At 36.6% G+C, this 14,747-nt stretch overlaps 5 protein-coding genes across 5 annotated transcripts in view; 3 read left to right on the top strand and 2 right to left on the bottom strand.

Moving 5' to 3' along the window:
- Nucleotides 1–422: 422 nt before the first annotated feature.
- Nucleotides 423–2,348, bottom strand: LOC108949321. The gene is made up of 3 exons (XM_018811168.2): nucleotides 1,878–2,348; nucleotides 1,517–1,792; nucleotides 423–1,168 (listed from the first exon to the last, which is right to left on the bottom strand). Exons 1-3 carry the CDS (start codon nucleotides 1,936–1,938, stop codon nucleotides 423–425), a joined length of 1,083 nt encoding a protein of 360 aa, XP_018666713.1. The 5' UTR covers nucleotides 1,939–2,348.
- A 512-nt stretch (nucleotides 2,349–2,860) lies between these two features.
- On the bottom strand, nucleotides 2,861–6,123 carry LOC100177963 (catenin alpha-2; the record flags this gene model as incomplete). Its single annotated transcript, XM_002131712.5, is given in 1 exon segment — nucleotides 2,861–6,123. A coding segment is annotated over 1 exon segment (2,694 nt). The 3' UTR covers nucleotides 2,861–3,426.
- Nucleotides 6,124–8,406: 2,283 nt separating this feature from the next.
- Nucleotides 8,407–10,598, top strand: LOC113474106. Its single transcript, XM_026833723.1, has 3 exons — nucleotides 8,407–8,570; nucleotides 8,708–8,983; nucleotides 9,428–10,598. Exons 1-3 carry the CDS (start codon nucleotides 8,510–8,512, stop codon nucleotides 10,168–10,170), a joined length of 1,080 nt encoding a protein of 359 aa, XP_026689524.1. The 5' UTR covers nucleotides 8,407–8,509; the 3' UTR covers nucleotides 10,171–10,598.
- Nucleotides 10,599–10,888: 290 nt separating this feature from the next.
- Nucleotides 10,889–12,772, top strand: LOC113474096. The gene is made up of 3 exons (XM_026833678.1): nucleotides 10,889–11,011; nucleotides 11,313–11,588; nucleotides 12,030–12,772. Exons 1-3 carry the CDS (start codon nucleotides 10,951–10,953, stop codon nucleotides 12,770–12,772), a joined length of 1,080 nt encoding a protein of 359 aa, XP_026689479.1. The 5' UTR covers nucleotides 10,889–10,950.
- A 203-nt stretch (nucleotides 12,773–12,975) lies between these two features.
- Nucleotides 12,976–14,747, top strand: part of LOC113474095 — a 1,890-nt gene continuing 118 nt past the window's right edge. The window contains exons 1-4 of the mRNA XM_026833677.1: nucleotides 12,976–13,213; nucleotides 13,532–13,707; nucleotides 14,352–14,537; nucleotides 14,669–14,743. Coding sequence (XP_026689478.1) covers nucleotides 13,112–13,213; nucleotides 13,532–13,707; nucleotides 14,352–14,537; nucleotides 14,669–14,743 — 539 coding nt within the window. The 5' untranslated portion in view covers nucleotides 12,976–13,111. The remainder of the gene's footprint in view (nucleotides 13,214–13,531; nucleotides 13,708–14,351; nucleotides 14,538–14,668; nucleotides 14,744–14,747) is intronic.

Below are 14,747 nucleotides of genomic sequence, written 5' to 3'. Positions count from 1 at the left end.
CTGCACACTAAAGTAAAATTGTATTAAATGCCATAATAGCATACTAAGTGCAGAAATAAAGCTAATTGAAAAACACACATTACATTGAGTATATTAATTTAATTGAAGGCAGAACATTTATATACACCGCGCACTTCATAAAACTCTTCAAACCACAATTTTATTTTATTTTTTGTCAGTAATGCATTTTTGCAAACTTTTTTATATAGCAGAACATACGACCACATACGAATCGTTTAAAAAACAAAGTTTATCAAGTGAAGTTTTCCTGGGGTATAGTTTATGTGGATAAGCGTCGTATAATTTATTTACGGCTTTGATCAACTACATGATGTACTGTATAATATACACTTAAACCATAGAATACTAAGTTACTGTAAGTATGCTTAAACATTTGAAAGATTCTCGAATATGGTTTGTGTTTAGTTGAAATTAGTTGAAACAGTCCATCGATTGATGAAATATTGGTGGTGATAAGTTATCATTTCATCAGAAAAAACTTGCCCTCGGTACATCAAAAATTCACCAATCGCCCCCTTGAATGGTATGCCTATTGGTGATGTTTTTATGTCACCGATAGCAAAGGTGGGCGCGCCTGAAACTTCTCTTGCTTGAAAACGTGTAAGTAGTTGTCCGTTGCACCAAACACTACTTGCATCCATTCCACCATCCACGTCCCATTGAACTGTAAGAACATTCCACACATTGATTGCAGCAGCGTTTACATTTTCCTTGCGAGCATTTATTGTGGAATATGTGGAGGTTGTTCCGGATATATTCAATTCGCCATTTATTGTGAAAGAAACAAATTTCTTCCAACCATGATTATCGTTCCCGAACAGGCCGTTTATAAGATGATAAGTAGAGTTCTCGTAACCATCGATTCGGTAAACGATAGAAACTGACAACACATTAACTGTGTCTATATTCAACCTAGTAACCAGCACTTGATCAATTCCATTAAAAATCAAGTATTTTCTTCCGTTATGGTCATCGCTCGACAATGTGGGTTGCCGATCAGGGTTGCTTTGCAATGCTGGTAACTTTGACAAGCCTTTATCGATCAATCCAGAAACAAGATTCGAGCTACTATTTGTGACGTAATTCCCTTCATCTAAGCTGTAATGCACTGACGCAGTTCGACGAATGTAGTCAGTAATGTCGTACCCTATTAAACAAAACATACATATATACTAACACCTACATTTCGCTTTGTTTATATACCTCTTATATGTATATATATTAAAGTCTATGTATCGTGGTTTACTTACTTAAAAATATACTCCTGCAGTAAGTATTTTATATTATAGGCATTAGAATTGTGGGGTAAGATGGAACACCTTTAGCAGAAATTTTTCAAATATCCTTACCGTGTTTTAAACATTAAACAACGGTTAAGATACAGGTATATAATTTCTTGAATGTCTCTTGTTTACTACCAAATGGGACAAAAAGTAGAATGAAAAGTGTTCCATCTTCCCCCAGCCTACTCTATGATTGCGCTTGGATTCTTTACCTGTTTCAGTGACGATCACAGTAATTGGCATTTGATCCCAACCCATGTTTTGATCTGTTCTATTGAGTTCAACAATCGCAACGTTATTCTGGATTTTGATTTCGGTCACTGTCGCATTAAACTCGTGATCTACAGTGGGGTCACTTGGTATAACTCTGACTGCTACATCATATCCATACCACAAGGAGGGCAATTTGGTTGTAAAATTCATGGTAGATTGTTGGGTTGGCGATTTAGAACACGCAGTAAAACTCCATTCTGAAATCTCCTTCGATTCTAAAAACATCGTGATTTCACATAATCTATGCGCAGGATCAATGTCGAAATGTTTTAAAATAAAACACAGTATACTGCAATATACCTGAAAACACTTCGGCGCAAAGTATTGAAAGAAATAGAAGAGTCTGGCAACGATTCGTCATGGTTTAAACTGTTATGTATATTAATGACCAACACCCTGTAACTAAAACTCAAATTAAAATATGCGTATTTTATGTGCTGTAACCTATTAAAAATAGTACATTGGGTTGTTGACGATTGTCGCAAACGACGTCAAAAAGTTGAATAATTTACACTGAATTCGGCAGGAAATGTGTAGACCTATACCGCGTTGTTAGCATACGCAACTGTGCTAGAACCAATTACAAGCTATCATTTTTACATATAAGTTAGATAAAATTATTTGTTTTTTTTATACGTAATTACCGTTGACTGTCATGTCTGCTGTTTATACGGCAAGACAGAACAAACCACATTCATTGTGGGGGGGGGAGATGGAACACTTTTCATTCTATTTTCTCGTCCCATTTGGTAGTAAACAAAGAAAATTCAAAGGAATATAGAACCTAATCCTCACGACTCCCATAGACTGATGTTATTTGTTTAAAACACGATCAGGATATTTGGATATTATGTGCTAAAGTGGTTCATCTCCCCCCACCCTACTACATGTGTCTATACAACTAAAGAGATGTAGTACTTTGGGGTAAGATAGACATACCACCAGCACTTATTATTCCTTATTTCCAATCGGTGTGACAACAATAATGTATGCTCGTTTAAAGTAATGAGGATAGGCTATTTAATTCTACAAACAATCTTTGTTTACTACCAAATGGGACGAAAAATATTATTTTTTGATGTATTACAGTAATATATACATACTATAGTTATGTAATCTAAATGTGACCTTTTAATTTAAACCACTTGATTGAGAATAATTACAAATAAATTCGCCACAAGGCATGATTCGCTCTTAAGTTGTCATGCGTTTTACTGTATCGCTACGACTTCGTCCAACCTTTGCCCTGTCTGTCGTAATCGTTAATAATAATAAGAATTTGATTAAAATTTACAAGCCATGATTATGTATTTAAAACACAAATGCTACATGATTAAAAGCACACAAACGCATTATATGAAATTCAATAATCTACACTGTATCAGCCATGCGAAAAAGCACCGTTTGTACCACTAATCTAAACCTATAGTACCCACCTATACAGCATTTGGTAATGACAGATCAGATTAAACATTTGTACAGCAAAAAAACGTAAAGGGTAAAATCAGCTCAGTACTTGGAATTAATTGGTATATGAAATAAGCACAAAGGCACTTGACTGACATTAATTTGGTCAAAAGTAAAGTGTATCATAACAAATACTGTTAACTTAACTTCAATGCATGGTCAAGTATAAAAATACCTTATTTTGATAAAATTAAATAGGCTAAAGACAGGCAGTTCTTGACAGAATAGGTTATACGCACAAACAGAAAACTAATATGTACACGTTCACAATTCTGAAATGAAAATGAGTAAAAAAGCACCGGAAATGATGTAAAATTAAAAGTACACAAATTTTGGCTCATTTTCAGTTAAAAGTATAAAAGTTACGCAACAGTAGACCAGTTTAAATGTCAGCTTTAAACTCACTAAGGGCCTGGGCTGGATTGACAAGTCGTTTCTGTGAAGCCCGCCGAACAGGAGCCTTTTTGTCATCACCAATTTCTCTTCGAATAAGTGGTTTCTTCTCTGGGGCCTTCATTTTCCACAAAATACCATCTGTATGCATGGTACCTGCTTTCCTGTACTTGGTTGAGCCAACGTACGATGATTTGACAGTAAGGACTACCGCATTCATCAAGTTCTTGGCAGCTTGGATAAGCGATGTGGCACTGTCGAGCCCGGACACTATCATCTCACCAGAAATATTCTGCACCTCTGCCTTCACTTTAGCGCACATGTTCAACTGATGGCAATACAAAGCAATTCGCTGAAGGTAAGCAAGCAAATCTTGTTTCACACTTGAGTCTGGGCAAACCTCTGCAATAGCTCTTGCCAATTTGTCCAACCTGGATCCAGCATCAGCAATCTCTCGAGCTGCATCAATCACATCACTTGTGTTCTTTAGACGTCCTCGTCCCCGTGTGAAGTCAGTCATGTCCATCATAATTACACACATAGATTTAGCCAGCACAATAATATCGTTAGATGATTCGTCCCATTTTGAAATCTCAAGATCAAGAAGAGTTTTCTCCTTGACAAATTCTTGCACATTCTGTAAAATCTTTGCTTTTTCAGCCTCTGGCAACCTTCTCATCATGGTTTGATCTGTTGGGCCACTTTCTGTCTCCACCGTCTTTCCACTGAGACGACTTGCTCCACTCTCGGAACCATCCATGGCATCTATGTCTGAATCATCAACATCTTCTGGATTCTTGATCATCAACACAGCACGACGAACTTCACGCACAGCATCGTACACAAAACGGGAGCTATCAATAAACTCATTCTCCTGTGGGTCTTCTTGAGGATCCTTAGCCAAAGCATTAATTGTGGTTTCCAATCGAGCCTCGAATTTTGGCATCACCTGGCTCTTAAGCATTTCACATGAGTCAACCACCTTTTGTGTGTAGTAGTCTGGTTCATAATGCTCCATTTCACTAATGACCACCTGGCAAATTCTGGCTGTTCTGCCACGAATGTCACCTCCTTTTCTATCCAGCATCTCCGGGTTACCTTGCTGAAGTGCCACCACACAGCTGGTAACGTCTTCCAGGATATGAGCTTCAGAAACTGCCAAGAAATTCTCGATGGTGGTAATTTCATCCACTGCTTCAGTGAGTGTTTGAACTTGATTTAACCAAGCATCTTTGAAGACATTCATGTTATCCTGGGCAATTTTACTACTAGGTCGTGCAGCCAGTGTAAGCGCAGCATTGATAACTTGTGGACACAAGGTCTCAATTTGTTTTGCTGCCATTTTCACCATCTTAACTCCTTCCTCATTGCTAGACATAGAGCATGCTAGGTTCGCAACTTCAACCAATTTATTTGCATGTTCACGGAAGACTTGTGCGTATTCCTTCACCTGCTTTTCATCTCCGCTTTGTGCTGCTTCGATGAGTACAAGAATAGGGATGTTGGTATCTAAGAAAGAATCAGAAACATGGTCGATAACTGCCTTACATAACTGGCGACGAAGGTCTTTTGTCTTCTGCATCATGTGATCCACAGCAGCTTCCAGATCATCGGATTTATCACGACGACCAGCGTTGTTCAAATATTCCTGCAAGAGATCCTGTAGAGCTTGTCTGACAGCATTGCATTCAGCAACAATTCTTTCACGTCTATCCTCTCTAGTACAAGATGAATCAGCCATTAAAGCAGCTCCACTGATGATACTCTCAAGCCTCTCTTCAAGTGATGGGCGGTGACGGACCTCATCAAAGTCAAGAGGCTCCATATCCACTCGCTGGAGAAATTCATCCAAAGCAAAGGCTAGTTCGCCAGCACCTTCTTCTGGCCTAGGTTCCGATGGCCCTGTTGCTTGCACCGCAGTTGAAATCCGATCCATCGCACCCAAGACCTTTCTGTAAACATAATCACGATTGGCTTTTGCTGCCGCAACTTCTGGATGTCGAATGGAAGCTAGTGATGAAGTGTACAACATCATGCTGTTCTTCTTAAGGTCTGCACGAGCAGCAGCAAGTTCATCTCTTCTGCGTAAATCTTTTAAATCGTTCTGCCTCAACATAGTTGCATGGTTGAGACGAGCCAAATCCGTCCCAAAAGCCTTGAAATTTTTGATCAAATCATCCGGATTATTAGAATCCTTAACCAAGCCCACGGACTTCCTTGCAATTTTAAGTTGTCGCAGCAAGTTGTAAATATCAGCCATGTCAGCAAGGATCAAGAGTCGAGTGACAGAAGATAGAAGAGCTCTTGCCGCTCGAACCATACTTCCTCTTTTCATTGAAGAACATGGATCATCAGCAAAGGCATGAGATGTTTTAGACATAACTTCACCATCACGGCGTGTATCTTCAACAGCTTCTTCCAGTTCAGCTTTTAACTCCGGATTATCCCTTGCTATTTCCAATCCATGTTCAATAAACAAAGAAGTTGCTTTTTCCACATCTGCAACTAAAACTTTTGGTCGTTTGCTTCTACCTTTCTTCTTGTTTGATGGTCCCTTATTGTTAACCAACGTTGTCACTTGAACTACAAGCGGTTCCAGCGTCTTTTCAACAGAAAGAGTACGAATTTCTAAGTTTTTTGGATTCCATTTCTGTCCAGAGTTAGACGATGCGACAGAGCTCATGATGCTGCTTGTCTCTTTTTACTATATTCAGAAGTGTTCTCCGTGTACAAATCAACAATTTTTTCAACTTGCTCAAGTTTGGTTCAGCGTCTGTTACAAACAGCTTTAGTAAAAAGTCTAGACTTGTTCCTGTTTGACCCGAAGAAAAAATGGCGTTAAATGACGCGAATAAAACACTAACTATATAACTTCCGTTCAGCAAGTTTGAAATAAACTTTGAACACCTAAACGTAATTTAGCTTATTCTATTTACACCACCATACATTAGTTTCCAATATATCTGTAATAATTTATACATTTCCTTGTCTTTCGTGGGCGAGGCGTTTCCCCTTTTCTCCTTACAACTTTTATCACGTGACGTCATTTAAATCACAACAAGCTCGAGTTTTGTGGTCTTTTCATAGAAATATAATATATTACATACAATTCTGTCGATCCTTTTCCTTGTGGATACTGTGGTTTGTATTTATCTCAGAAAACAGAAACTCGTTTATTTAATAAAAAAAACATGATATTACAAAACATAATTCTCCGATTACACTTTGTCCTAATAAAATTACAACTTAGCCTAATTTTACCTGATATATTGCCAGTTACAAAGATTACTAATACATAATTTTAAAAGTTTATCTTCTGTACAAAATCACTTGAAACTAATGTACTTTGTTTGGGAGCTAGTCTGTTCAGTGACAACAGCAAATTTACCAGTTCTATCAAAAAGAAATCTACAACCAAATATGGGTTTAAATAAAATCGACGCGTTTTGTTTGGTAAGGAGAACGGTCAAACGAGGCTTCCACTTGATACTTGTCGCTGTCGCGATTGACGCGATTGCTTTGTGTTTGATTGGCTGTTCATATTTAGTATGATGTAAGATGGAACATTTAAAAACTTATTGCAAAATAATATTTCGGTTCTTGGGTGCTAGGATGGCTTTGTGTATACGTTCAACACCTATTTTTTATATAGTAGGGTAGGGGAAGATGGGACACATTTAACGCAGAATATCCAAATACCCTAATCGTGTTTTAAACAATTAACAACGGTCAATGGGAGTCATCAGGGTGCGGGTTTATATTTATTTAAATTTTCTTTGTTTACCAACAAATGTAACCAGTAAATAGAATGATAAGGTGTCCCATGTTCCCCCATCCTACTATACTTAACAACAGTAATAAAAAGCATGCAACAGAATAGCCAACACCGAAAAAGATACAAAAAATATAAAACCGAGCTAATTATATGCTATATCTAGTAGCCTATACTGTGGGGGAAGATGGAACACCTTTGGCACATACTATCCGAAAATCCTGATCGTGTTTTAAACAACTAATGGTCTATAAAAGTCGCGAGAATACGGTTTCATCATTTTTTGAATATTCTATGTTTACTACCAAATGGGTCAAGAAAATAGAATGAAAAGGTGCCACATCCCCCCCCCCCCCTGATGTCTATAAGTTAATTAACATATACTCTTCCACTCGTTTTATAATTTTGCGTCGAAGCGTTTTCAGGTATGCTATATCAGTATACTGTATTTCATTATCAAGTATTTTGTGTATTTATACTGCTCAAAAAATATGTGTAGCCCAGTTTTAAGGTGTGGTGTTTTTTAGAATCAAAGGAGATTCTTGAATAAAGTTTTACTGCGTGTTTCAAATCGCCCACCCAACAGTCTTCCAACAAATCTCGCTTGTTAAACTTTTGTTATTTATACACGTTGTATATGGTCGTATGTTCATGTAATTAAAACAGTTTGCAAAAAATATAAACACAACTAAGAATAATCTAAACCAATTGAAAGAGTAATATATTAAATGTGTACAAATGCACTTTCTGTCCAACTAAATATAAACTGAATGTAACTGTGCATATGCCAATCGGCTTCGGCCGTGCACTTCTAGCAAAGCAATAACAGCAAGCAATAACATCAATACAACATTACTTTAGTGGGCGATTCACGGATCTATATAGTTCTTGCACACAAAGTTACATGTGTGGCAGAGATCCATGCAGTAAGTTCCAGAGTGGTGCATAGGGGGTAACGTGGTAAGGTGTCACGTCATTTGAATTGTCCGAAAAGGTTACACGGGTCTGTATGTTTCAAGTGGTTTACGTTTTTCTATAACCCATGCTGACGTATATACATTATTGTTAGTTGTGTCATATTTTAATAAACTATGGCTGTGTATTAACTAGAACATGCGCGTCTTTTAAAAGCGTTTATACTGCATTTCAGCACCTGTAACCTCTATGATTCAGGTACTAAATAGCGGAAGTGTGTGGTGCATGCGACATTTGACGCCTTTTGCTTACTTGTATTTTGAATGAGCCACAGCTGGTATTCCCGATTGCAGTGAATTTTAGTATCAACAAACTAGTTTCAAGCATGGCGAATCTTTACCAAATTCTTCTGTTGCTTTTTATGTTTTGCGCTGAATCACGTTCAGGTATAAAAGATAAATGCTTACAAGCTTAGTAAACGTTTAATGTACTTAACGGTATATTATATTGCTTACTGCACATAACTTATATAATGTGTATAGTCAATCGATTACACTTGTTTTAAGGCAGACAATTTTTTTAGAATCGAAAACGATTTCTCAATGGAGTTATAGCAGGTGTTCCAAATCGCAAACCCAAATGTCTCACATCAATTTTACAACCAAATTGCCCTCCTTGTGGTATGGATATGATGTAGCAGTCAGAGTTATACCAAGTGACCCCACTGTAGATCACGAGTTTAATGCGACAGTGACCGAAATCAAAATCAAGAATAACGTTGCGATTGTTGAACTCAATAGAACAGATCAAAACATGGGTTGGGATCAAATGCCAATTACTGTGATCGTCACTGAAACAGGTACAGATTTTATAAATACTATATTAGAAAGTATTTAGAGGTATCATAAAACCAAAACTACGAAGTGCAAATATTTAATGGCAAAATATATAGTACTGTGAAGGAAAATATATATCGCTGTGGAGGAAGCTGAGACACCTATATAGCCTATAATATCCATATATCCTTATCCTGTTTAAACAATTATTAACCGTCTATGTAAGTCGTGGTTATGCGGATTTATAGTTCTTTGAACGCTTTTTGTTTACTACCAAATGGAACGAGAAATCGGATTAATAAGGTGTCCCATCTTTCCCCATTCCACAAAATTTCCGCGTTGATGTTAATTGCTTTTGGTGGTTAAAAACTAATGGTTACTTTTAGTTTTTTAAAAAGTGTTTTTATTTGGTTTGACCGTGGGCGCAATGTTGGTATGTATATATTTATATATCTTGTTATAATAAGGGTACGACGACATTATTGACTACATTCGTCGAACTGCGTCAGTGCATTACAACTTAGATGAAGGGAATTACGTCACAAATAGTACCTCTAATCGTGTTTCTGGATTGATCGATAAAGGCTTGTCAAAGTTACCAGCATTGCAAAGCAACCCTGATCGACAACCCATATTGTCGAGCGATGATCATAACGGAAGAAAGTATTTGATTTTTAATGGAACTAATCAAGTGCTACTGGTTCCTGGATTGGATATAGACACAGTTAGTATGTTGTCAGTCACTATCGTTTATCGAATCGATGGATACGATGATACGTATTCCATAAGCAAAAACGGCTTGTTTGGCAACGCTATTACAAATCATAATAAATATGTTTATGTTCAAAAGGATGACAAAATAGTTATATCCGGAACTACTTCCGAATATGTTGCGGCAAATGCTCGAATAAATAATGTAAAAGCTGCTGCAATCAATGTGTGGAATATTCTTACAGTTCAATGGGACGTGGATGGTGGAATGGATGCAAGTAGTGTTTGGTGCAACGGACAACTACTCGAACGTTTTCAAGCAAGACCAGTTTTATCAGTGCCCAGCACCTTTAATATCGGTGACACAAACACCAAAACAAATCTGCCATTCAAAGGAGCGATTGGTGAATTTTTAACGTACCGGGGCCAAGTCCTTTCAGATGAAATGATAACTGATCACCACCGTTATTTCATGGATCGGTGGGCCATCTCGTCTTAATCAGAAAATGACTAGATCCTGGTGATGTATTAATAAACTGTTCTACAACACAAACCACAATCGAAGAATTTCTTAAAATATTTGAATGTATATATATTACATATAGTTCTTATTGAAAGGCCGAAATATCGAACTTTGGTAAAGTTACGAAGCTTTTATCCGCATAAAAGGGAATATCAGCCAAAAAAATTGTTATTTATACACGTATAGTCGTATGTTCATGTCATTGAAATAGTTTGCAAAAATAAAATATAAATACAACTAAAACTAATCCAAACTACTTTGAAGAGTGTTATGAAGCACGGTGAACAAATGCAGTTTCTGTCCAACTGGATGTAAACTGAATGTAACTGTGTGCTTATTATGTCAATCTGCTTCGGCCGTGCACTTCTAGCAAAGCAATACATCAACACAAATTTACTTTAGTGTGCGATTCACTAATCTTAGCTCTTACACACAAAGTTACATACATGTGGAAGGCTATATAACTCGTCAGGGACGAGGTGTGGGTCTGTCTGTTTCAGATGGTTTGCGTTTTCCAAAAAAACATGCTGACGTGTACATTGTAGTTAGTCGTGTATTAACGAGAACAATTTCGACCTTTAAATGCACGTATAGAGCCAACCAGTGTATAACCTCTATGATTCAGGTACCAAACGGCGGAAGTGTGTGGTGCATACGACATTTGACGCCTTTTGCTTATTTGTATTTTGAGTGAGCCACAACTGGTATTCCTGCGAGTGCAGTAAATTTTAGTATATCAACAAACTAGTTTCAAGCATGGCGAATCTTTACCAAATTCTTCTGTTGCTCCTAATGTTTTGCGCTGAATCACGTTCAGGTATAAGGGGTAACAATGCTTACATGTTTAGTAAACGTCTGATTTACTTAAAGATATAGTAGGGTGGGGGAAGATAGGACACTTTGTCAGAAGAGACTTTTTTAATTTCTTTTTACGGACCCCCATTTAATAATAATCAGGAAAATAATGTTACAGAATTATTCGACAGTGTTATCACGGCTTTAGAAAACGTGCGTCAAAGGTTATTGACAGTACATTATATTGCTGCTTACTGCGCCTAACTTATATAATAGGCATATTCAATAGATTACACTCGCTTTAAGGCAGACAATTTTTTTAGAATCAAAGAAGATTTCTCAATGGAGTTATACCAGGTGTTCCAAATCGCCAACCCAACAATCTACCATCAATTTTACAACCAAATTGCCCTCCTTGTGGTATGGATATGATGTAGCAGTCAGAGTTATACCAAGTGACCCCACTGTAGATCACGAGTTTAATGCGACAGTGACCGAAATCAAAATCAAGAATAACGTTGCGATTGTTGAACTCAATAGAACAGATCAAAATATGGGTTGGGATCAAATGCCAATTACTGTGATCGTCACTGAAACAGGTACATAATCTATAAATACTATATTAGACAATATTTAGGGCCATCATATAAACTCAAACTACAAGGTGTAAATATAATACTGTATTCGTAAACACAACAAAAGTATACTGCGGGGGAAGATGCGACACCTTTATAACACATAATGTTAATATAACCCTATCGTGTTTTAAACAACAATTATCAATGGTCTATATGTGAGTCGTATAGCGGTTATACAGGTTTATAATATTTTGAATGTTTTTGTTTACCATACCAAATAATTAAGAAAAGAAAACAGAATAAAAAGGTGTCCTGTCTTCCCCGCTGTACAAACTTATCCGCCTCGATGTTAAATTGCTTTTGGTGGTTCAGAATTAATAGGTATTCTTTAAAAGTTTCTATTCTGGTTTGACCGTGGACACAATGCTGGTATGTATAGATTTATATATATCTTGTTAAAAGGGTACGACATTACTGACTACATTCGTCGAACTGCGTCAGTGCATTACAACTTAAATGAAGGGAATTACGTCGCAAATGTTGTCCCAAATCGTGTTTCTAAATTGATCAATAAAGGCTTGTCAAAATCGCCAGCATTGCAAAGCAACCCTGATCGGCAACCCACATTGTCGAGCGATGATCATAACGGAAGAAAATACTTGATTTTTAATGGAACCAATCAAGTGCTACTGGTTCCTACATTGAATATTAACACAGTTAACATGTTGTCAGTCACTATCGTTTATCGAGTCGATGGATACGAGAACAGAGATTCTACAAATAGAAACGGCTTGTTCGGCGACGACAAGGGTGGCAATTGGAAAAAAATTGTTTATGTTCAAAACGATGACAAAATAATTATATCCGGAACAACCTCCACATATTCCACAATAAATGCTCGCAAGGAAAATGTAAACGCTGCTGCAATCAATGTGTGGAATGTTCTTACAGTTCAATGGGACGTGGATGCTGGAGTGAATGCAAGTAGTGTTTGGTGCAACGGAAAACTACTTTCACGTTTTCAAGCAAGACAAGTTTTAGGAGCGCCCACCTTTTATATCGGTGACATAAAAGCTACAGCACATCTGCCATTTAAAGGAGCGATTGGGGAATTTTTGATGTACCAAAGCCAAGTCCTTTCAGATGAAATGATAACTGATCACCACCAATATTTCATGAGTCGGTGGTCAATCTCGTCGTCATAATTATATATATCGATATACATGACATCCTGAAGCTGTATAAACAAAGTATTGCGTTGCATAAATCGTTTTCGGAAACCCTTTACAGTCATTTAGCAGTTGCTAAATACGAAATAAAAAATCTCTTCTACGAACGTATGTCATTGCTCTCATCGCAATAACCTGACGTCACGCGTGTTCACATACGGGGAATAACCATAGAAAAAACTTGTCATGTTGAACTTTTGTGTTCATACATTCGTGCCGAACCTATATGTATCTTTATATTTAAAAATGAAATGCAATATAAATTGTCTATGGCAATAGAACAATTTATGTAGGTAGAATATACACGAAAGAAGAATGGCAGAATTTAACATGATCCTTGAAGAATGCGTTTCTAGCCTTGAGTCAGCAAATTATGATGAAAAATCTATTTGTGCGTTTATAACACGTGTTGAAAAAGTATGTATATATATATGAATTATGTTTTAAATAAATGATTGTCACCATAAATCGTAGTAAGTTATGTGCTGTAAAAGTAATAGGCCTACTTGTTAAACAATTGTTAAGAACAATAAGAGAACAGAATATATATATTGCTGTTTTGCATATTTTTCTGACCTACAGTACAGTATAAAGACAAAAGTAATGTATTATAGAGAAATAGGGACAAAAATGTAATGTAATTAAAAAGGGCTACTGAAGAATTCATAAAGAAACAGCATATAGGCTATCCCAACTAGAAATATGCACCTTATATATAAATTTAAATGTTTGCAGGTAAGCACCACTGGCCACGAAAACAATATTTTGAATGTGTTCGAGTCAATTATCTTACAAGCAAACCTGTCATGGGTTTTAGATCCCAAAACTGAAAATCAGCTTATGATTCTGCTGTCCAACTTCTCTCCTCAATCTTCAATACTGAGTTTTTGTTCCATCATACCAAAGCTAAAGTAATGTTGGTTAAACTGATCTATATTTCCTATGTCTTCAATTCAACTTAAAATTATGTGTACCAGGCATATTTTTTATGCTGCACAACATGTTTTAATAAGAATAACTTTTATTTGTCTCTTTGATTACGCTAGCGAAGATTTAGAAATATTTTAACCCAAAAGACAGGATATATTAACAAAACAACAGCTGTTAAAACACGCTTACAGTTAAAAACATATTTACATTTAGTTGGAAGAAAATAAGCATGGTCACCTGTTGTTATGTTCTGTTATTATACTGAAAACAGCAACTGCTTAAATACTTGTATTTATTTTGCATTGTAACATCTAGCACTAGTAAAAGCAGAGTGGTTAACATGCTTGCCTGTAACCTAAAGGTTATGGTTTCAAGGCCCCTTCCTGCTATCGTAGTAGACGTATCTTCCTTGGTCAAGACACTTACCTACAATTGTTCCAACCCAGTGGTCACTAATAGGTTGTCCAAATTGTTAGCCACATATAAAAAAATCACCCACAAAGTTACATACAGGTAACCCATAAGCTGGCACAAGATGTACGAAACAGAAAACCTGTGTTATAATGACTGTCGTTGCCCCGCCACAATGGGGTAAATAAGTTACATTGACTCATTCAATTTCCAGTATTGGAGCTCGATTTCAACTTGTTGTTTCACTTTTGGACAAACTTTTTCATCAGCATTGTTTTACCGACATCATTGTAAGAGAGTGCAAAGATTTGTCAAGTCATGATGAACTCAGCAAAATGTTGGTCAGAGTTGTGGCCAGCTTGCCAGAGTTGATTTCAAATAAACAGCAAAACTCACTGAGGTGAATTGTGCCACTAATGTATTTTTGCGATTTTTATTTTTAATGACTACAATAATCAATTTTAGATGATTCTTCTTAGTTTTAAATACTACAAATACCTACTTTGGTATGGACTTTATCTGTTTTTACAGGTGTCATATGTTTCACCACGAACGTTTCTTTACTTTTCTTGGATTTGAAATTGTAAATTCTGTCTTTGAACTTTCGCAC

This window comes from Ciona intestinalis, chromosome 3 (genome assembly GCF_000224145.3).
Source record: "Ciona intestinalis chromosome 3, KH, whole genome shotgun sequence".
In the NCBI taxonomy this organism is placed as follows: domain Eukaryota; kingdom Metazoa; phylum Chordata; class Ascidiacea; order Phlebobranchia; family Cionidae; genus Ciona; species Ciona intestinalis.
Note: the sequence above shows the minus strand (reverse complement) of the source record. Positions and strands in the feature narration are given on the sequence as shown.

Bases quoted from the DNA above. Each gene is read 5' to 3' on its own strand.
- LOC113474106 (XM_026833723.1), top strand. From the start codon at position 8,510: ATGGCGAATCTTTACCAAATTCTTCTGTTGCTTTTTATGTTTTGCGCT. The intron at 8,571-8,707 runs GTATAAAAGATA...CAATTTTTTTAG, and splicing joins TTGCGCTGAATCACGTTCAG to AATCGAAAACGATTTCTCAA. The intron at 8,984-9,427 runs GTACAGATTTTA...TGTTATAATAAG, and splicing joins TGTGATCGTCACTGAAACAG to GGTACGACGACATTATTGAC.
- LOC108949321 (XM_018811168.2), bottom strand. From the start codon at position 1,938: ATGACGAATCGTTGCCAGACTCTTCTATTTCTTTCAATACTTTGCGCC. The intron at 1,793-1,877 runs GTATATTGCAGT...CGATGTTTTTAG, and splicing joins TTGCGCCGAAGTGTTTTCAG to AATCGAAGGAGATTTCAGAA. The intron at 1,169-1,516 runs GTAAAGAATCCA...TTTGTTTAATAG, and splicing joins TGTGATCGTCACTGAAACAG to GGTACGACATTACTGACTAC.
- LOC113474096 (XM_026833678.1), top strand. From the start codon at position 10,951: ATGGCGAATCTTTACCAAATTCTTCTGTTGCTCCTAATGTTTTGCGCT. The intron at 11,012-11,312 runs GTATAAGGGGTA...CAATTTTTTTAG, and splicing joins TTGCGCTGAATCACGTTCAG to AATCAAAGAAGATTTCTCAA. The intron at 11,589-12,029 runs GTACATAATCTA...TCTTGTTAAAAG, and splicing joins TGTGATCGTCACTGAAACAG to GGTACGACATTACTGACTAC.